General features: G+C 34.2%; 1 protein-coding gene across 1 annotated transcript in view; it reads right to left on the reverse strand.

The window, feature by feature from the left end:
- Positions 1-22,367, reverse strand: part of LIPI (lipase I) — a 68,580-nt gene that overhangs the window by 39,674 nt on the left and 6,539 nt on the right. The window contains exons 2-5 of the mRNA XM_065875891.1: positions 12,798-12,916; positions 10,384-10,769; positions 8,055-8,163; positions 6,108-6,209 (exon numbers count right to left, since the gene is read on the reverse strand). Of these exons, the coding sequence (XP_065731963.1) occupies positions 6,108-6,209; positions 8,055-8,163; positions 10,384-10,769; positions 12,798-12,916 (716 nt within the window). The remainder of the gene's footprint in view (positions 1-6,107; positions 6,210-8,054; positions 8,164-10,383; positions 10,770-12,797; positions 12,917-22,367) is intronic.

Here is a 22,367-nt window from a genome sequence, read left to right on the forward strand (position 1 = left end):
CCACAAGTAGAGGAAGCCTGCACGCAGCAACAAAGACCCAACACAGTCAAAAATGAACAAATAAATTAATTTAAAAAAAAAGAATAATAATACTTGAGCCTTTTCATTTCCATATTAATTTTATAATTAGCTTGTGAGGTTATTTTAAAAATATTGGCTTTTGACAAAGATTGCATTGAATCTGTAGGTCAACTTGCAAAAAATTGACATGTATACAACACTCACATTCATATGTGTGGTTTAGTTCCTTTTTATTTTGGTCTGCAATGTTTTGTGGTTTTCTGCGTAGAGCACTTGCACAATTTTCTTAAGAGTTATTTCTAGATTTTATCTTATTAAAATGGTATAATTCTAAAGTTTTATTTGCTAGCTCTTATTGCTGGTTTCTAGAAAGAATTGAATTTTGTATATATAGCTTATATTCAACAACCTTGCTAAATATTCCTGTGAATTCTAATTATCTGGAGATTCTTTGGGGTTATCTATGTATGCAAACATATCATCTAAAAATGATTTTATATTTTTATATCTTTTAATACTTTTCTCCCCTTACTGCACTTAAGACATCCAGTAAAATGTTGCTTCAGAATGACTAGACTAGGCATCCTTTTCCAGTTCCCAGTCTCAAAAAGAAAGTCTTCCAAATTCCATCATCAACATGACATTTTCTACAGATTTTTGAATAGATATATTTTAACAGATTGTGGAATTTTACTTCTTTTCCCAATTTTCCAGTTTTTGCCATACATAAATTCTCCCTAAAGCTTTTTGTTCATTTGATTGAGATTATTAAATGAATTTTCTCCCTTATTCTTTTGCTAAGATGAATTAAGAAACTGATTTTTGAATGTTAAACTAAATTTGCTTTTTGATAATAAATCCAAATGGATGTGATTCAATACCAATTTTATATGCTGCTGGCTTACTAATTTTATATTTTATGCAGAATTTTTGCATCTATGATTATTATAGAGAATGTCCAGCAAACTGTCTTTTCTGCAATGTCTTTCTCAACTTTTGACATTAAGTTTGTGATGGCTTTCTAAAAAAGTTGCAAACCATTTCCTATTTATTTGTTATTATCTGACGTTGTTTGTGAAACAGTGGTCTTATTTATCACTTAATTGTTTGGTAGAGAACAAAAACTTGCCTGGGAATTTACTTTGATGGAAGGCTTTAAGTTACAGTTTCTATTTTATCAATAGTTAAAAAAACTCTTAAAACTTTCCCTTTTCATTTGGTAAATGCTTTTGCTTTTCATAAGAATTTTTATATTTCATATATCATACCATATGGTCATATATTTTCATATTTATTTGCAAAATATTGTTCATTACATTGCTTTGTGATGATTTTAATACCTATAGTATCTGTAACACTATCTCCTTTATTATTATTGATATTAGTTGTGTTTTCTCTCCTTGTCCTTTCTGTTTTTTTCTCTCCAAGGACTCATTACTCTGGACGGTGATATATAAAGTTCAAGCATTCTATGTTCCTTTCATTTTATTGAAAGAAGGTAAAAAATGACATAGTTTTAAATAATTAACGTTGTCTTTTTAAAGTGCAAAATTTTGGCTCTTTATATCACTTCTAATTGATATTTTTATTCCATTTTTGTATGTTTATCATCAACTTCTTAATATCTATGGGTATGTTTTATGTTTAATTCTTAATTTCCCAAGATAGATGTTTAGATTATTGATTTTCAGCCTTTTAAGATATCTGTAACTGGACATTTATTTCTAGTCATGGCTTTTGCTGACTCCAACAAATTTTAATATGTAGTAACTTTAATACTATTGAATCAAAATATTTTATATTTCCATTATTATTTATTCTTCCCTCATTAGTTATCTAAAAATATGTTTCTTCTAAAAATATATGGATTTTCTACTTATATTTTTCTTAGTTATTTATAGTTTAATTGCTTTGAATATAGAGAATACTACCTTTTATGCTTCCCCCTCTATGAAAATTTTGAGAATATTTTTAAGGCCCAGTGTATAATGTTTCTCTAAAATATCCATGATGCTTTAGAAGAATGTATATTCTCCAGTTGTTGGGTATAATGTTTTATAAATTTCCATTAGATCAATTTTTCTAATTAAAATCTCCCACTATGATTGCACAGTTGCTTTTCTTTCTGCAATGGGATAGTGTAAAGTTTGCTTTATGTAATTTTAAGCCATGTTATTAGGTATATACAAACTATCTTCCTGGTGAGTTGAAAGTTTTATAATTTTAAGCCTTTCTATGTTTCTACTAATTTTGAGATAAAATTATTTTTGTCTAAGTTAATGTATGTAGATTCACCACCTTTTGGTGGATAATATTTGCATATTAATGTTCTACTTTCACATATTCTGCTTCCTTACTGTTATATATGTCTTTAATAAATAACACATAATTGAATTTTCGTCTTTTTGACTAAGTGTGACACCATATTTTAAATGAATCTAACAGCCTAAATTTCATTTAGGCTATTTACATTTAATGGTATAGCTGGGTTTAATTTTACCATCATATTATGTACTTCTATTTACTTTGTCTGATCTTTATGATTCTTTCTCTCCTTTCTTGCCTTCTTTTGGACTTAAAAAAAACTATTCCCTTTTGTCCTCCATTGCTTTGGAAGTTATATACTCTTTTACTCTTTTCTTTTTGGATACCTAGAGATTTAACAGAAAGCCTTGATTTATAAATACCAACTGTTGACAATTACTTTTAACCTTTCTTCCATACAATTAAAGGAACAAAAAATGCTTGAACTTCAGTTAACAGCTCCCCAAAATATGCTATTTTTGTAACGTGTTTTAATTCTCTCTATATATTCCAAATTCCATAAAACAATAACAGTGTTTTATGCCATCAACATCCATTTAGATTGAACTGTATTTTACCATTTTCAATACTCTTCCTTCCTGAATAGCCATCAAAGGATAATTTTCCTTCTTTTGATGACAATTTCTCTCAGTGTATACTTGTCTGAAACTATATAGTTTCCTTTTTTTTTTCCTGAAACAGATTGGGATACTAGGCAGCTATTTGCTTTCACCATATTGGAAGTATAACTCTATTCTTTCCTAGCTTCCACTGTTTCTGTTGAGAAACTAGTTATAATTTGGGTCATTTTTTATTCATTTAATTTTATGCTGTATACTTTGTTGTGGTCTTTTCTGTAACTTTACTATCATGTGTCTCAATGAGGATGCCTATTTATTCACATTGGAATTAACTGTGCATTCCAATTTTTATTGATTATAATTCCTCAGTTTTTAGAAATTCTGAGATATTATCTTTAGATATCATTTCTGTTCCATTTTTCTCTCCTTTTATTTTGAATTTAACATGATTGACCTTCTCATTATTTATCCTATGTACCTCTTACCTCTCTGTATTGTCTGCTCTCTGATTTTTGCTCCATATTGTACCCTTTTACTTTATTCTAGAAACAGACTTCTCAACTATTTTCCAAGTCACTTGCTTTCTCTTTTTACCTGATTCAAAATTTCTGTTCAACCCATTCAATAATTGTCAATTATTTTATTTTTTAAGTTAAAAACTTTTTATTATTTTTATCAAATATAATAGGTCATATTTATATTTAAATGTCATTCTCTGCTGATATTTGCAGTCTTATCTTATCTCTTTGAAAATATTAAGCACGTTTGAGCCAGTGTTGGAGGCCTATGGGTCTGTTTCTGCTGATTATTGTTTCTGTTGGTTCTCATGCACGTTTCTTGCTTCAAGTGTACCTGGCTATCTTTATTTGGATGCTGGACATTTAAAAATATATTTATAGGGCTTCCCTGGTGGCGCAGTGGTTGAGAGTCTGCCTGCCGATGCAGGGGACGCAGGTTCGTGCCCCGGTACAGGAAGATCCTACATGCCGCAGAGTGGCTGGGCCCATGAGCCATGGCCGCTAAGCCTGCGCGTCCGGAGGCTGTGCTCCGCAATGGGAGGGGCCACAACAGTGAGAGGCCCACGTACCGCAAAAAAAAAAAAAAAAAAAAAAATATATATATATATATATATTTATAAAAATAATTTGAGACCAAGGATGATGTGATCTTCCTACAAAAAAGGACTATTATTGGCTTCTATCAGGTACCTAGCAGGTCCAACAATCCAAGAGCTCCTTAAACAAAACACAATAAATGAGATTTTTCTGGCAACTTCAGATTATTAAAAGCTTTACTAGAGATTATAAAAAGGCTGGTTTATTTCAAGTTTACCTTTATTCCTATAGCGCTACCCTTTGGGGTCCCAAAAAGTAGTATAAGATGTTTTACAAGCCTCATATGAGGGTTTCAAAAACACTTCCCATATTCTCTACACCAGAGAAAAGTGACTCCAAATTACCAGTTCACCTCCCTGGAATTTTCCTGTCTTCTGGATATTAGACTGGTAATTTTTTCCTGATATCCCAGCAGGAATGTTTGTTCAAATTACCTCATCAACAATTATGAAAGGCAACATAGCTTCCTTAACATATACAACTGAAAAAGGACAAGAATTACTGGCAAGTAGAAAATGCACTCATAGGTTAGTATTTAAGGAAAGAGCAGTATCTCATTCAGAGATTCCTTGAGACAGGTGAATATGCAGTATCAAAAATCTGTGTTCCTCATTTGTGATAGTCATAAAAAGATCAGTTAAAGGTGCCAACTATGTGGCATCTAGTGGCAAGTTAGATTTGATAAGCTGAGTCATCAAAAGATATTAAGAATATAAGACAATCCAAACAGTTTATTAGGAAAAGTCAAAAATGCAAACAAAAACAATAAAAAGTATGAAGAGCCAATTCAAAAGGCCATAAGCAGAATTGAAGTTGGAATTTCAAAAAGAGGAGTTCAAAATTGCAGAGTAATTGGCACTAGGTGTGCTGTGTGTGGGAATGTTAAGCTGATATACAGGGCTAGAGAAAGAAAACGTGAAAGGTTGAGGGTATCAGAACTATGAGACTTTAGGCACTGACTCTGTATGATGTAGATGAACTTAGATTCCAAATAAAGAGCATAATTGTTCTGATTATAGGCTCAGCCCATGGGCATATAGACATAGAATTTGAAAAATTGTCATCTATGGCATTAATGGTATTTATATATCTCACAGAATCATTGGTATGGATCACCACAGGGTAAATTCAGAATAATATGGAAGAAAATAAATTACCTGGACCAAAGAGAAAATAAACCTGAGGAAATAGGGAGTTGGGAGCAGTCTTTGGGTCACTTCCTCCTGTCTCTGCCTTAGCACTATATCCTCCCCATGCACCCCAACCAAACACATGTAAATTTCCAGTTAATTTGAGCAGCATACTGGTGAAGTGCAGATTTTGGAATCAGAGGATTCTATTTCAAATTCTGACTCTGCCTCCTACTGGCCTTGTCACCTTGACCTGAGCCTCTTCTCCATTTGTAAAAGGGGGATGATAACATTTACTTACTCATGGGGACTTAGGAGAATTCCATAATCAATTCACATAAAGAACTTGAAGTGCCTCGTATATACGAAGTACTCAATAAATATTAGTACCATCAGTTTCAACTCAGGAAGGGGATCTGGGCCATCTAAAATATTACCTGAAAGTGTCTGTCCAACACACTCTGGTTAAAACGATCAATAGTCGGTTAGACATTTTGAGGAAAATAATTAAAAATCTTTAGGGAAAAGTACTCTCTCTGTGCCTGAAGATCTGTGCTGAGTTTGAGTTGACATACAACAAAGTGATAAAATGATAAGAGAGAATGGTAATCTAAATGCATCAGGAACATTAAGCATGAGGGAAGTTGTAATCAAATCAATAAAATGTTAATAACATGAAAAGGATGAAGTATATTTTTTTAATCAAATTTCAGTTTTTTTAGGATGACATGACAGTTCTTGAAACCTGAAGGAGGAAAGCTGAAGGCAAAGAGTTCCATTGGACACCACAGGTTTTTACTAACTCCAAGAAATGTTGCTTGTGGGAAATATAATCACTATATAATTACAGTCTTATCACTTCATCCACTACTCTCTCATTAAGTTTTCCTCTTCCCCAGTGTCTACATCTCCTTTTCTATTTTCAAATGATTAAGCAATAAATCCTACATTGTTACCATTGGTATCAGTGTGTATGACATCCACAATACGTGCATCAGTGTAATCTAATTTGCCATTTGATGGTTTTCCAGAGAATTGTGGTCCAGCAGGGTCAAGACCTGAAATTCAAGAAAGAAGCTATTAATCTATTAATCAAGTCATACTACAGAGTTCAGTAGATCATATGCTTGCATTATTATTACATTATAAACATAATGAGCCTATACAGTTTTAGCTTAAACCTGTCCTAAAACAAATCTAACAGTAAATGAAATTAGATGAATAGCAAGTATCTTCTTTATTTGAATAATCTTTTTCCTAGTCTTCAGAGTTCATCGATGATGTAGTGTTAAGCCACACTACAGATGCCTAGACAAAGTATTGTGGGTTTTTTTTAGCATTTTTACTTAAGAAGTAATTAGGAATACACTGATAGTAAATCTCTATGTAACAGAAAGTAACTACTACTACTGCTGAGGAGGGGAAATAATAAATACTATCCTGGTCCTGTCTTGAGCCCCATTCTGCACAAGCTCATCCTGGATCTCTCTATAGGTCTAAAATGTTAAGTGCAATTTGAGCTTGGAATAAAACATATTTATTATTAGCTTATCATTCATTTCTCACAAAAGTATCCCGCATACGCATAAGGAAAATATACTAAAAGTTTCATAAAATGTAGATATTATTTCTGGTGTACTTGTAATTCTAAATAAAAATTTGAAGCTCATGACCTACTGCAATGTGTAAAAAAGGTGGGGAGGACATGAAATGCAATGTCTTGAGAACATCTATGCAATAGGGCAACAATCATCTTAAAAAGTAAAATATAATATTGCTTTATCTCAGTACCTTCTGTTATCCCTAGTTTATTTGGCCCATATGACTGAATGAGGCAGAAACTTCTCTCTTCCTATAAGTTGTTCTGATGTAGAACCACTGCATTTGCTGGCTTTTTAAACCCTGATGATTGCTTGGCATGTGGAACCATTCAAACTAGACTCATATGTGAATCAACACACCTTAAAATAAAGTAGGATTACCAGCAGATCAAATGGAGCTAGTATGGTTGTTGAAAGAGAATGGACTTTGGATGCTAGAGGCCTTTGTATAAATCCTGGCTTAGCTGTTACTAACTTTTTGACGGTCCTGCATTCATTCAGTTAACCTCAACTTTCACATCCATATAATGAGAATCAAGTTAAAACTGATCAAAGTAAGTAAGGTATACTTAAGGTCTGTAAAGATCGTAAAGATCTAAACAAGTTATTCACCTCTACCCTCCCTCTTTGTTAACTTAAGACTCTAGTATTAACATTTGAAATTATTATAAATCATCTATGGGAATGGATCTTAATAGTTCTAAAAAGCTAAATTAACTGGGGAAGGATAGTTTTTAAATCACCACCATTCCTAAAGGGAAGCCTGAACGTCCATGTCAGCATTATTTGGTTACTAAGCTTTGTGGATGCAGTAACCTTGTTAAGGAAATACAAGGAGAACTGGGGTCCAGAATCCCTCAGGCATGGATATCAACTCCTGATCCTCCCTTCTAGTGTTCAAGTAAAATTGTTAAAAGAATTAAAATACATTAAAGTTTCTAAAATTTAAGTACATGGTAATAGGTTATCTTCTTAGTTAATACATGAAAAAAGTTTTACATTTGATGGGCCAAACTTTCCTTAGGATTGATACAATAATGTGTCCTTAAAATTCATATGGGACTGCAGAAATTAATCATTTTCCTCCCATTTCTATATGGGTAATTTAAGTTCGGTGAAGAAATAAGTAAGACTTAAGAGTCTAACCAAACAAATACCAGCATCTGAATATAATATAGAAAAAAAAAGTTTGTGCATCATTTCCTTTCCTTAAATATTGCCCCTGTTAAATGTTAAATAAAGTAATAACTTCTGATGCTTAAAAGTATACTAAAATATTAATTTTGTCAAAAATATTTTTACCTGTTATTCTTCCAACTTGACCATGAAATATCTTTCCAACAAATCCACTAATATGAGCCCCTAAGCTCACACCTATGAAATGAAAATTATCAAGAGATGCTCCATGCCCCTGCAATTCAAAATACAATGTTACAATTTTCATTTCAGAAAATCACAAATTATGCCTGTTGCATCAATATTCTAAAATTCATTATTTTTTCCGGTTTAATCCATTTCTGGGAGACAGGGAATGGGATTTTATAATTTCCAATAACTATATCTTTGTTCAACTTTTTCCATAAAATATCTGATTTTTCTGTACAGTTTTAATACCATTAAATTTTTATTTAAAAATTTAGAAAACATTGTCATTTTTATCTAGAATAGCATATGCAAAATAATACATTTAATTAATAAAGCATTTTGTAATAATAATAACAAAACTAACTTTGTGCTAGCTACCTTGGTATGTGTTTTTTAAATCTCATATGTAATATTCACAATAGTCCTATGAGTTACATATTTTTATCCTATTGCCTAAAACTTTCCCCAGCATCTATTAAATGCTGAATAAATACCGTTTGATAATGAGTTGCCCAAAGTCTCATATACTTATTACTATAAGGGAAAAAGACTTGAAATCCAGGTCTGTTCAACTCCAAAATATAAACTAATCTACCTCCCTTTTTTATCTGTAGATTGTGTCAAAAACTTTAGGAAGACCGAACCGTGTGAAAAATCATCCTTACTTTGGAGATGATAAAATGAGACTCAGATTTTTAAGTGATTTCCCCCAGCACAAGCTGGAGAGTAATGGAGTCTGATCTTCCAAGCCCAAGTTTTGAACACCTTCTAGAGGCTCAGCCCAGGGGAGGGGGAGGGGGGCATTAGGAGCTTAAATGAGGAAGAATTTCTTCTACCACACTCCCAGGAAGCAGGTCATGGTCCATTCTACACAGTGACACATCCAATGGCTTACAGAAAGATGTGGAACATTTACTCTAATGAGAAACTAGATTCAGGTTTTGCAGGCACAGAATGATAATTTTCTTCAACAAATTTCTCAGACCAATGCCTGGAACCTCCAGGGAGTATCACTCTCAACTTCAGTGCTACTGAACTTTTCATCCCTTCTCCTTAATACGGAGACTTTGCAAGCAAAAGCACTGTTAGAAATCTAATACTACAATTTTCCTAAATTTCTCTACTTAACATTCACATGTTCCACACTTTGAGGTACATATTTGTGAATTAGAGCAAAGACCACCGCTAAAAGGAAAAATCAATTATGCAATTTATAGACTATCAGTAAGAACAGGTGAATCAATTACTTCTTCTGTCTCCAGAGGCATAGTTTGGTTTTGTCCAAATTTGAGGATGTAAAAATAATAATGATAGCTGATTTTATTCAATGGTTATTATATGCCAAGTGCTGGTTAAGAATTAATTTCATTTAATATTTAAATAAAATATTGTTAGAAAGTTTTGTTATCCCAAATGTATAGACAAGGAAATGAGGCAGAATAGTTAAGCAATTGCTCCAGCTCACGCAGATGATATGGATTTGGTGGTCTTTGAACCCCTCCAGTCTGACTCCTAACCACTGTGTGTAACTGCTTCTTGGATCTATGACGCTTGCTCGATTTCAGCAGAGGCTTGGAAGTTCAGCACAACACAACTCAAAGGCGATTTCAAGCTCAAGAATGTCCCCAAATCATATATCACCCTTCCTTCTCTTGAGTGCCATCACTACCACCTCCCTCTAGAACAGACATGGATCTTCATATGTATTGACTTAGCAGTCAAAGATCAATCAAACTATAGACGACCTAGAACTGGCCTGAATTTATTTGACTCATCCCAACCCTGGACCTAAATGCTGGATAAACGTAAATGGAACTGAGACCTGCCTCCACGGTTGGCAAAGTATGTTACTTTTCAAGCTGTTTTCCCCTCACTTTTACCAACGCACACTTGATTAATTTGAAACATTTTAGACGTACCTTAGAAAATATATCTAAAAAAATCTAATGATTGTATAGTTTATCCCCTCTGTGTACATAGAATCACTACATTATCCTGAAGTATAGGTAGAGTTAAAAAAACAAAAATCTTAAAAGATTTTAAGATAAAACACAATAATTGAGTCTTTAAGATAATTTTTAAAAACTAAGGTCACGTCTAGGTATAGAATTATCCTTACACAAAGAAAAGATGGCTGCATACATTAGCATATCAATGCAGTAATTCTAAATGCTACAGGAAAATGGTATTTTATTACCACTTTGCAGTATTACATAACGTACTGTATATTGTATAACATATATAACACATAAAATTCCAGACTTACCAAAAGATTCTGAATGTACCTACTCAGACTCACAGCAACTTTTCTGGTATTTTTAACCGCTCTACTGTAAAGAAAAGTTGTAGCACCTCGGTTCCAGTCTACTACAATTATATTTATATCGTCTTGGTCCAACAAAATTCTCACAAAGTTCTGAAGCCATGGTGGAGTGGAGCCCGTTGGTCTGTATCCGTGAATAAGCCAGACTGTTTTCTTTCTTGTGTTGAAATTAACATTAAGTGAGTTATCCCGCTCAAACAGTGACTCAGCACAGCTCGGGTTGTTCCTTGTATACAATATCAAAAATATCTCCACTTGGGGATTAAACAGATCTCTGAAGGAATCCTTTAAACTTAGGTGAGAGAATGTAAGGCATGGTCCTTTACTCTCTGAAATAAAAAAAAGAAGTCAGTCAAGCTGAGTATTGGGATGGTATTTGATTCGATTCCTGTTGCTGTTGCAAAGAAAAAAATTGAACTTGGAGGGTGGGGAGGTTTTCACTTTATTAGCCTTTTAACATAATTTTCTGAGCAACTACAATGTTTTAAGTAATTCGCTGATTACTTAAATAGACTTTTTGAACTAGATGTATTCAAAATTTACAACGAAATATAGAAATAAATGTGGTTGGCTAAAAATTAAGAATTAATTTTTATCTGTACAAAATAGCAACCGTGTGATTAAAATCGTTAACATTAATAAGGAAATTGTTATACACACCAATAAAAGTCCATAAATTGACTATGAACTTTAACAGAAATTTTACAGGGACTTCCCTGGTGGTGCAGTGGTTAAGAATCCACCCGCCAATGCAGGGGACATGGGTTTGAGCCCTGGTCTGGGAAGATCCCACATGCCAGGGAGCAGCTAAGCCCATGCACCACAATTACTGGGCCTGCTCTCTAGAGCCCTCGAGCCACAACTACTGAAGCTCATGTGTGTAGAGCCCGTGCTCCACAGCAAGAGAAGGCACTGCAATGAGAAAGGCACGCACCGCAACGTAGAGTAGCCCCTGCTTGCTGTAACTAGAGAAAGCCCATGCACAGCAGTGAAGACCCATTGCAGCCAAAAATTTTTTTTAATTAAAAAATAAATTTACAGAAGAATATTTAGGTATGGATAATAACCATTAGAAAAAATATATTTTACCTGACTAGTAATCAAATAAACACAAATCAAAACAAAAAATATATCATTTCCTTCCTATCAAATTAAACAAAATGAAAAAATCCTTTAAATACATAATACTTACAAGGGTAAATTTGTAACGAATATTCATATACATGGATGCTGAGAGCATAAGTTGACACATCCTTTTGAAATTTTATATGTGTCTAAGTGTATACTACACAGACATAATCTTAAAAATATTTACTCTTCCTGATTTTCTTCCTAGTATTTACATTAATGAAATAAATAATTTGTATTAAATATAAAGACATTAAATCAACTATCCTCCAATACAAAAAAAAAAAACTTCTAAAAAATATAAAGACATTAATCAGAGGGTTATGCATAATCACACAAAAATTTAAAACGCCTTAATTATCATCATATAGAATTTCATCAATGTGTGCATCCTATTTGTCTATCTACCTACATACCTACATATCTATCCATCCATCCATCCTAGAAAGTAGAGCAGAAAATGAAATAACTAAGCCAAACCAACAGCAATAGTCATTACTAGGCAGTGAAACATGGCTGCTTTTTATTTTCTTTTCATAGTTTTTAAGAATTGTATTTTTTTTTCCAAAATAAGCATATAATCTCAAAAAATTTTTTAATGAGAACATATGCTCGTACTGCTTCTGGAAATTTAACTTGGTAAGAAGATTTGGGAAAACAATTTGTCAATATATATCAAAAATGCACAAAAATATTAGTAATGTTTATGCCAGTAATTACACTTCTAAGAATTTATCCCAAGAAAATAGTCTGAACACATGTAAACAATGAACATACATTATTTTAATACTGGAGAAATAGAAGTGATTTAAATGCCCAGAAATAATGATGTGCTTAAGCCACTACATATATACATTTAAATGTTTATTTGAACATATATAAATATATATTTAAAACTACACATATATATTTTATATGTAGATATATTTGGTAAATCCATAATAATATGCACTAGTTGCCATCAATCTAGTTTGGAAATTATATATGTGACATTGTCACAATCATTTACAAGAAAATAAAGGACGAAGACAGTGAAGAAGAAGCAAGACCTGCATTCAATTCTCAGATTAACAGCTGAGAGATACTTGGACAAGTGAAAAACTGATACTTCATTTGTTCTAAATACAAAGGAATGAGGAAGTGGAGAGGAGAAATAAACCTCAGTGCAATATCAGTGCTTACTACACAGTACAAATTGTGTAGGGAATTGTGCTTATCCACCTTCCTACCAGCTGGAACTCTGAGAAGTCTAAATGCAGTTGATACATCCAAACTGCTGGTCCACTCCAAGCCAAGGTAGATTTTACCTGGTCCTGGAATGAGTAATGAGGAATAAACAATGGAATCTCTGTGATAAAATAAGGGAAAGAAATCACTTAAAACAGTCAACAGAAAAGTCAATGGCCTGTTACCAGGATCCAGAAGTAATAGCAGAAAACTCTTTAGCACCCTCATTAGAATGCAAGAAAAACCACATCTCAAAAACAGGAGGCCACTAAGAGAAAATTTACTGAGGTGAAAAACAATAGGTTAAGTTTAAAATGGAATAATGAGGAAATTCCCTGGCAGTCCAGTGGTTAGGACTCTGTGTTCCGCTGCAGGGGTCACAGGTTTGATCCCTGGTCAGGGAACTAAAATCCCGCGTGTGGTGCAGCCAAAAAAAAAATTGATAAAATGGAATAACAAGATACTCCACTTCAGGAAAAGTAAAAATACAACTGCAGAATAAAAATTCACTTTATAAATGCTAAAACCTGGAAATCTCACCTTATAGTAAGAAAATGAAGGAAGAAAGATATTTAAATTATGAAGGTAAACACAGATATGGGATAGGAAATAATGAATCAAGTTAAAAATCATCAATGTTCCCCTGGCAGGTGGGGGAGGAATTGGGGAGAGAGAAGGTAGCAGTTAAAACAACTAAGGAAATAATTGCATACCAGGGTGTGCAAACTGAAAAAGCCTCAGCATGACCTAGAGAAAATCAGTTCATCAGACTCACAAAGAGACCTCCTAGAACCCAGTTTTGGTTTCAATGAAAGAAAAAATATCCTAAAAATATCAAAGCAGAAAATCCAGGTACAAATAGAAGAATGAAGTTATGGTGACTTCAGATTTGTCTTCCAAAACAACACATCAGACAGATAAAAGTATAATAAATGAAGATTGTAAGTGCAAAAGTGTGTGGCCTAATAATTTTATATTCTTCCTAAAGTATACCACCCATAATTGACTAAGTACAGTTCCTGACATCACCGTTAAATAAATGATAGATTTATTGAAGACAAGATCGATAAAAACTCACAGTATAAAAAGAATGAACGTGAGCATAGAAACAAGTTAGACACTAATATAAGTGTAAACAGCATAAAACTGAGTAAAAAATATGCAATATCAGAAGTTATTCTTGTTCAAATGTTTAATAAGAATATTTAGTATAAGTCAATATGCTAATAAAATGGGAATGTAGGTTAAAAGGGGTATAGAGAAAGTAAGTGTGGTACAAAAATTCCTTAACTGGGGGATTCAAAATATGTCAATTAAAAAATTTTAATAAATAGATAAGTGTGGGTTTTAAAACATTGAAAACTTAACTGTTAACCATTACACTATATAAAACAGTACACATAAATTTCTACACACTAAATAATATATAAGTATAGCAACAGTGTATATATACAAGACACAAAGAAAATGAAAAATATAGAAAGTAGAAAGCATAAAACAAAATGATAAAATTACACAAGAGAAAAAGATATATATGATATATAAAGTCATGTAACTGTAATAAAGCCTTCCTATTAAAAACCAAAATAAAATCAGCTTTCATAAAAAAAGAAACATCTATAAATTATTTAAAGAAGTACATGGGAAATTTTAATGGAGAGGTAGGTATATTCTACACAAATAAAATAAAAGGAAACTAGGTTGATATACTAGATTGCAATGATGGCTCCAATTCATCACTCTTTCCTGAGTCCATGCCATTTGTCTTGTAACTTTGAGGTATTCCCATGATAAGCGGGATGATTTGCCCCGCTTCCTGATACGCGTGCAAATAGTAGAGCTTGCCCTGGAAAATAGGACGTTGGTAGACGTAATGCAAGCAGACGCTGAACTGGGCTTGCATGTTAGGGCTGGGCCTCCCACACTTCTGCCATCACCGTGAAAATACCCCAGGTCTGGCCTGCTAGAAAAGTAAGGACAGGTGTAAAGGAGCTAAGTTGTGTTAGTCTCCCCAGCTGATTGACGGCGAGTCAACAGCCAAACCTGCCAGCAAACCCAACAAAGAAAAGCAGTGCCGACCCAATTCCCACCTGACTCCATAAATGTGATAAATGTGAGTAATAACTGCATTACCTCAAATGCCACTGAGGATCCGGGTTTTTATTTTGTTTTGTTTTGTTTAGCTTTATTGTGACATCATATAATCAATTTCATCAGCAATATTAATATTAGGTAAAGAAAATAAAAACAAAACTTTTCCAATGATACAAAAAAGTTAAACTAGTGTACTGTAAAACTCTTAAAGAACATCGAACTGACTCAATTCAGGTAGATTATAGGAACAGAAAGAAAAATACAGTTCTAGGCATCAGACACTTACAGGAATCCCCAATAAGATTATCAGTGGATTTCTCAGCAGAAAGTTTGCAAGCCAGAAGCAGTAAGATAGAGTGGTTAAAGAGGAGAACTTTCAACCTAGAATTCTATATCCAGCAAAACTGTTCTTCAAATATGAGAGAGAGGGCTTCCCTGGTGGCGCAGTGGTTGACAGTCCGCCTGCCGATGCAGGGGACACGGGTTCGTGCCCCGGTCCGGGAAGATGCCACATGCCGCGGAGCGGCTGGGCCCGTAAGCCATGGACGCTGAGCCTGCACGTCTGGAGCCTGTGCTCTGCAATAGGAGAGGCCACAACAGTGAGAGGCCCACGTACCGCAAAAAAAAAAAAAAAAAATTAAGTTAAATCACCTTTCATTAAATCGTTGATTAAAGCTGTTTATTTCTGTGAAACGAGTGGTTATTTTGCCAGTGAATCCAACGAACCTTAAAACCGAAAGCAGGCTTTCGGCAAAACAACTATTTTATGTGAAAGTTAAGTTTTTACTGAAGTCTTTATTGTCTTAATTGGAGTTAAGTTAGTATCAATTTAAGATAAATTGTCATAACTTTAGATGTTATATGTAATCCCCATGATAAACACGAACAAAATAATCTATTGAATATACACAAAAGAAAATGAGATGGAGATCAAAATGTGTCAGAACAAAAAATCAATTAAAAACAATGAAGAAAAGAGATAACACTCACTTCAAACCCATTAGGATGGCTACTATTAAAAACAAACAAACAAACAAAAAACCAGGAAACAACTCTTGGCAAGAATGTGGAGAAACAGAACCCTTGTGCATTGCTGAAAGGTTGCAGCTGCTGTGGAAATGTTATGGTGGTGCCTCAAACAATTAAAAATAGAATTACTACATAATCCAGAAACTCCACTTCTGGGTATATATCCAAAAGAATTGAAAGCAGAGATTCAAAGAGATTTTTATACATGCATGTTCATAGCAACATTATTCACAATAGCCAAAAGGTAGAAGCAACCCAAATATCCATCAAAGGATGGACGGATAAACAAAACCTGGTATATACATCCAATGGAATATTATTCAGCCTTTAAAAGGAAGGAAATTCTTACACATGTTACAACATGGAATAACTTTGAATATGTTATATTAAGTGAAATAAGTCAGTCACAACAATACAAATGCTGTATGATTCCACTGAAATGAGGTACCTAAAGAAGTCAAATTTATAAAAACATAATGTAGAACAGTGGTTGCCAAGGGCTGGGGAAAAGTGGAAAATGGGGAGTTCAAGGGGTACAGATTTTCAGTTTGGGAAGCTGAAAATGTTCTGGAGATGGAGGGTGGTGATGGTTGCACAACAGTGGGAATGTACTTAATGCCACTGAACTGTACACTTAAAAACGGTGAAAATGGTCATTTTTAATATATGTTTTACCACAATTAAAACAAAACAAACAAACAAAAAGTCTTACAGAATCCAATTCCTGTCATTATAGATACTATTCCAGACATGCTTTACTTCTGTAAACAACTAGAACACTCGATAAAATATATGAAAAAAAAAAGTTTAGACACTGGACAACAAGAACCACAGGACTATAATATCTTTAAAAAGGTAAACAAATGATTTAAACCATATATCTAATACCTTTCTACCTGGAGGCAGTTTCCAGACTTCAGTGCAGGAAGGTTGAACCCAACAAAGCATGGCGGTTTTGCCAAGGTGAGGAGAAAGACGGGAGTTTGAAGAAGTTGAAGCAACTAGGATTTGTATCACAGTGTGCCACAGAGGAGGGAGCCATGCAGAGGGAGAGCTCTAAACCCTGCAGAGGAGTCCTCTTGAATCTGTTGCTGGAGACGAACCTATGCCTGCATAGGGTGAAACTCCACAAAGAGCTGTAAGCTCAACAATTCCAAAGGTCACATCAGGCTAGGAGACATTGAAGTTCTGACCAGCCAGAGTAGAAAAACCTTAATGAACATCAGGGACATTCAGTGGGGACCCCAGAAGGGTCAGACTTAGTTACAATGGAGCTAAACTAGTTCTAGAGTAAAAGAGAACTTAGACCCATTCTCTCTCCTTCTCATTCTCTCAGCTCTGCTTGCTTTGATTTGGCTTCAGTCTCTGGCAGGCAACAGGACTTGTGTGTGAAATACTGAGAGAAAATATTAACAATCTTGACGTAAGCAAAGATTTTTCAGATACAATAGAGTACGCACGCAACATAAAAGTGATAAATTGGAAATTGTCATAGTGAAGGATGTCTGCTCCTAAAAGGACACTGTTAAGAATGTGAATATGCAGGCTTGCAAAATATACACCTGAAAAAGTACCTGTATCCAGAATATATGCGTGTTATGTTGTATGTGTGTGTATACACACACATATATGTAAAATAGGAAAACGTGATTTTTAAAAAATGACAAAAGAATTGAAGATACTTCACAAGAGACGGTCTAATGGCCACTAGGCTCAAAAATGTTCAACATGATCAGTTATCAAGAACATGTAAATTAAACCAAAACAATGTACTGCTACACGATCACTAGAATGGCTACAATTTAAAGACTGACAAAACCAACTATTTGGAAGGATACAGAGCAACTTGAAGCATCCTACAGTGCTGAGGGAAATGACAAAATGATACAATACTTTGGAAAACAGTTGGTAGATTTTTTCTAATATTAAATATACATTTACATGACCCCAAACATTCACTTCTAGGTGTTTACACATAAGAAATGAAAACATTTTCCACAACGTGTATAACAAGTTCATAGTAGTTTTTTTTCATAAAAACCCCAAATTGGAAAAAGCTACATGTCAATCAAGAGGAATCCGGATAAACAAATTATGGATTATCTACATGATGTAATACTACCCAGCAATAAAAAGGAATAAGCTGATTACACATGCAAAAACTTTGATGAATCTCAAAAACATCACCCTGAGCAAAAGACTCCAGAAACAAAAAAGGACATATTCCCTCTGGCACTGTTGGTGGGAATGTAAATTGATACAGCCACTATGGAGAACAGCATGGAGGTTCCTTAAAAAACTAAAAATAGAATTACCACATGACCCAGCAATCCCACTACTGGGCATATACCCAGAGAAAACCATAATTCAAAAAGACACATGCACCCCAGTGTTCATTGCAGCACTATTTACAATAGCCAGGACATGGAAGCAACCTAAATGCCCATCAACAGACGAATGGATAAAGATGATGTGGTACATATATACAATGGAATATTACTCAGCCATAAAAAGGAAAAAATTGGGTCATTGGTAGAGACATGGATGAATCTAGAGACTGTCATACAGAGTGAAGTGAATCTAGAGACTGTCATACAGAGTGAAATAAGTCAGAAAGGGAAAAACAAATATTGTATATTAACGCATATATGTGGAACCTAGAAAAATGAACTGGTTTGCAGGGCAGAAATAGAGACACAGATGTAGAGAACAAACAAATGGACACCAAGGGGGGAAAGCGGGCGGCGGGGGGTGGGATGAATTGGGAGATTGGGATTGACATATATACATTAATATGTATAAAATAGATAACTAATAAGAACCTGCTGTATAGCACAGGGAACTCCACTTCACTGTACAGTAGAAACTAACACAACATTGTAAAACAACTATACCCCAATAAAAAAAGAAATTAAATAAATAAATAATAAAATAACAACAGAAAAAGGATGTATTGTTTAATTCCATGTATACAAAATTCTAGAAAAGGGATAATATCTAATGTAGAGTGTCAGAAAGCAGATCAGGGTTGTATGGAGCCAGAGGTAGGGAGCAGATTAACTGCTAGAAGCTACATTTTTGGACGCAAGAAATGTTTTGTATCTTGATCGATGAGATGTCTTGGGGAAGGGGAAAATTGCACAAGAAAAATGAATGAACTTTACAGATAATAAGATGGCATGATTAAAATTATATTTATATTATAAGTCAAGTAAAAAGAGGCCTATGAAACTGAATCAAGAAGTGACAGATAGATTAATGAAAAGGAATGGAACACCCAGAAATACACTCTATTATCCATGATACCTAAGGATACCTATTTTAAAATAAATAATGGCTGTGATAATTATTTGATTCTAGTTATATAAAAAGCATTTCATGTAAAAGTAAAATTATGTGAACTAGAAGAAGAATACAGTTAATATGTACATGATCTCAGATTGAGGAATGACTTTTTAGCATAAAAACCAAGGAAGAAACAAACCATAAAGTATGACCAATAGATTTCACAGCACATGAATTTAAAACTTCTGAAACATAAACACTATAAACTAGCCGAATGACAAAAAAAAAAAACTTAGGGAAATATTTTCACTGTAAAGTAGAAAAGGAATTTATATATATAAAGAGCTATTAATGAAGAAAAAGAACACCCCAATTGAACACCAGGTGAAGAATATGAACATACATTTTACAAAATTAAATATTCAAGCAGCTCATAAATGTATCAAAATGTGTTCAATCTTCTTAAAATCTAATAAAAATTAATTAAAATAATGACATATCATTTTTACCATTATACCCATGACCATTAACACCAATGTATATCACAGAATTTTTTAAAGTAGTTATTTAGGGGACTTCCCTGGTGGCGCAGTGGTTGAGAATCTGCCTGCTAAGGCAGGGAACACGGGTTCGAGCCCTGGTCTGGGAGGATCCCACATGCCGTGGGGCAACTAGGCCCATGAGCCACAACTACTGAGCCTGCGTGTCTGGAGCCTGTGCTCTGCGACAAGAGAGGCCGTGATAGTGAGAAGCCCGTGCACCGCAATGAAGAGTGGCCCCCGCTTGCCACAACTAGAGAAAGCCCTCACACAGAAAAGACGACCCAACACAGCAAAAATAAATAAATTAATTAATAAAAACTCCTACCCCCAACATCCAAAAAAAAAAAAGTAGTTATTTAGGAAAACAACTAAATATATGGCAATGCAAGTCTATAAAAATAAATTATGTATCCATGATAATGCAGGAATTAAGAAATCTATATAGTCCATAAATGCACACACATAGTCCTAATTTTAGCTGTAATACATAGTGTATATACAGGGCACTCTAAATGCACATTTGTGCACGTACAAACATATTTATTGTAATAGAACTGGTAAGAAATAAACCAATACCTTAATTGTAGTTTGTGATGATGGTAATTTTTTATCTGTTTTTCTATATTTTTCTGTGTGTTTTCTCTCTCCTGTATTTTAATCTTTTCTGAGTATTCTAGATCTAACATACTCTTTGTTAGTGTTATGAGGAAATATGGTTTAAATAGACTTCAGTTAATTAAAAACTGATAACAAGTAATGTTACCAGCAAAAAGATAAAGACATTTAGAACAGAAAAATAAGCACTGATTTTGTTTGAAACTTGAACAAATTGAGGTTCTGGGGACTAGATTAAGTAATGCTACTGTGATTAGAAATTTACTAGCAGGGGCACAGTATTGGATTTCATTGCCAAATATGTAGAAAGATGATGACTCTAGCAGTAATCTCAATAGAGCAGTACACAGAAAGAATTCTGAAAATCTTCTTAGGTTTCAAATTATAGAAGCAGTAAAATTTTTTAAAATATCAAAGACATATGAAGTTAGGAATAATGATTCTAGGTTGTTCAGCTCTATCTCTGAAATATATTTCCATTATAGTTGCAATGGCTGTGAAGAGGAAGACAAGGTGATCAAATGGACAGAGTCCAGAGGTGTGGACAGCACCTTGGACGTGGACAGCTGAGACTCAGGTGACTCTAGCTTCTCTCAAACCTCCCTTGTGACTGAGCAAATTTTTTTCTCCTCTCACTTCTGAGTCTCAGTTTCTTTAAATGGAAGGAGTTGAAACAAATGGTCCCCTATGACTTGTGTTATTCTAATATTCTTTGATTTCAAACCCATTTGTACACTCGGTTAGCTGCTGAGACAAGTTAGTCTGTCTTGCAACTTTCAGCATTGACCAAATGAATAACAGAGGGGCCTCAAAACCCAGTCATAAAAATTTACCAATCCTAACACATCCTGGAAAGATTTAACCCTTCTTCCTTCCTCTGAAAATCCTCTGAAACCCACATTTATCCCCCAAAGCCTGCATGAAAACCTCCTTCCTTCTCTTTCTCCATTTCTGAAAACGAAATGTATTTGTTAACAGCAATAACACTAACATCAGTAATGTTAATAATTGCTTATGTTTATTTAGGAATCACTCCATGTAGGAACTGTACTGTTTTATATTTGCTATCCTTTACCTCATTTTATGTATGAAGAAAGTGAAATTGAAAAAGATTAAATGGGGCTTCCCTGGTGGCGCAGTGGTTAAGAATCCGCCTGATAATGCTTGGGACACGGGTTCAAGCCCTGGTTCTGGGAAGATCCCACATGCCGTGGAGCAACTAAGCCCGTGTGCCACAACTACTGAGCCTGTGCTCTAGAGCCCACAAGACACAACTACTGAAGCCCGCGTGCCTAGAGCCTGTGCTCCGCAATAAGAGAAGCCACCACAATGAGAAGCCCATGCACCACAATGAAGAGTAGCCCCCGCTCAGCACAACTAGAGAAAGCCCACGCACAGTAACAAACACCCAATGCAGCCAAAAATAAATAAATTAAATAAATAGATAAAGTTAAATGACCTGTGGAAGGTCACACAGAAGCAACAGAACATTTGTGGGTGAGATCTGAAAAGCATGGGCTTATTTATGGCACGAGTTATTATGCAAACAGTTGAGCAACATAAATAAGACTCTATCAGAAGTTCACTAACTCGATTATTTACTCATGTGTAATAAGAAGAATGAAGACCTTCTGGGGCCAGCAGAATTCCAGATAACAAACGGCTGACCGATTTGATACTATAAGACAATTAACTGAATTGAAGACAGAGGTTTGCATGGCCATAGAGCCAGTTGAGACACAAAACTGTAGGTAGAAGTTTAAAATCCCTGAACGCTTGTGACAGAAAGTGATACAGTACGTTTAATTTTCTGATTCTGCAGCAATCAAAGCACATTTTGAAAACATACATTTATTTAACATGTCACAAGAAATCAAGATATTCAATCAGTAACTTTTTCAACTATGCAAATGTTTGGAAAGCTGTTGAAAATAAAGCTGACTACACAAGCAAAATAAAGTAGGTGACTGATAAGTCTTTAGACCAGGAATTCCCAGGCATGGGTTT

Source organism: Phocoena phocoena, chromosome 4, assembly GCF_963924675.1.
Source record: "Phocoena phocoena chromosome 4, mPhoPho1.1, whole genome shotgun sequence".
NCBI lineage: Eukaryota > Metazoa > Chordata > Mammalia > Artiodactyla > Phocoenidae > Phocoena > Phocoena phocoena.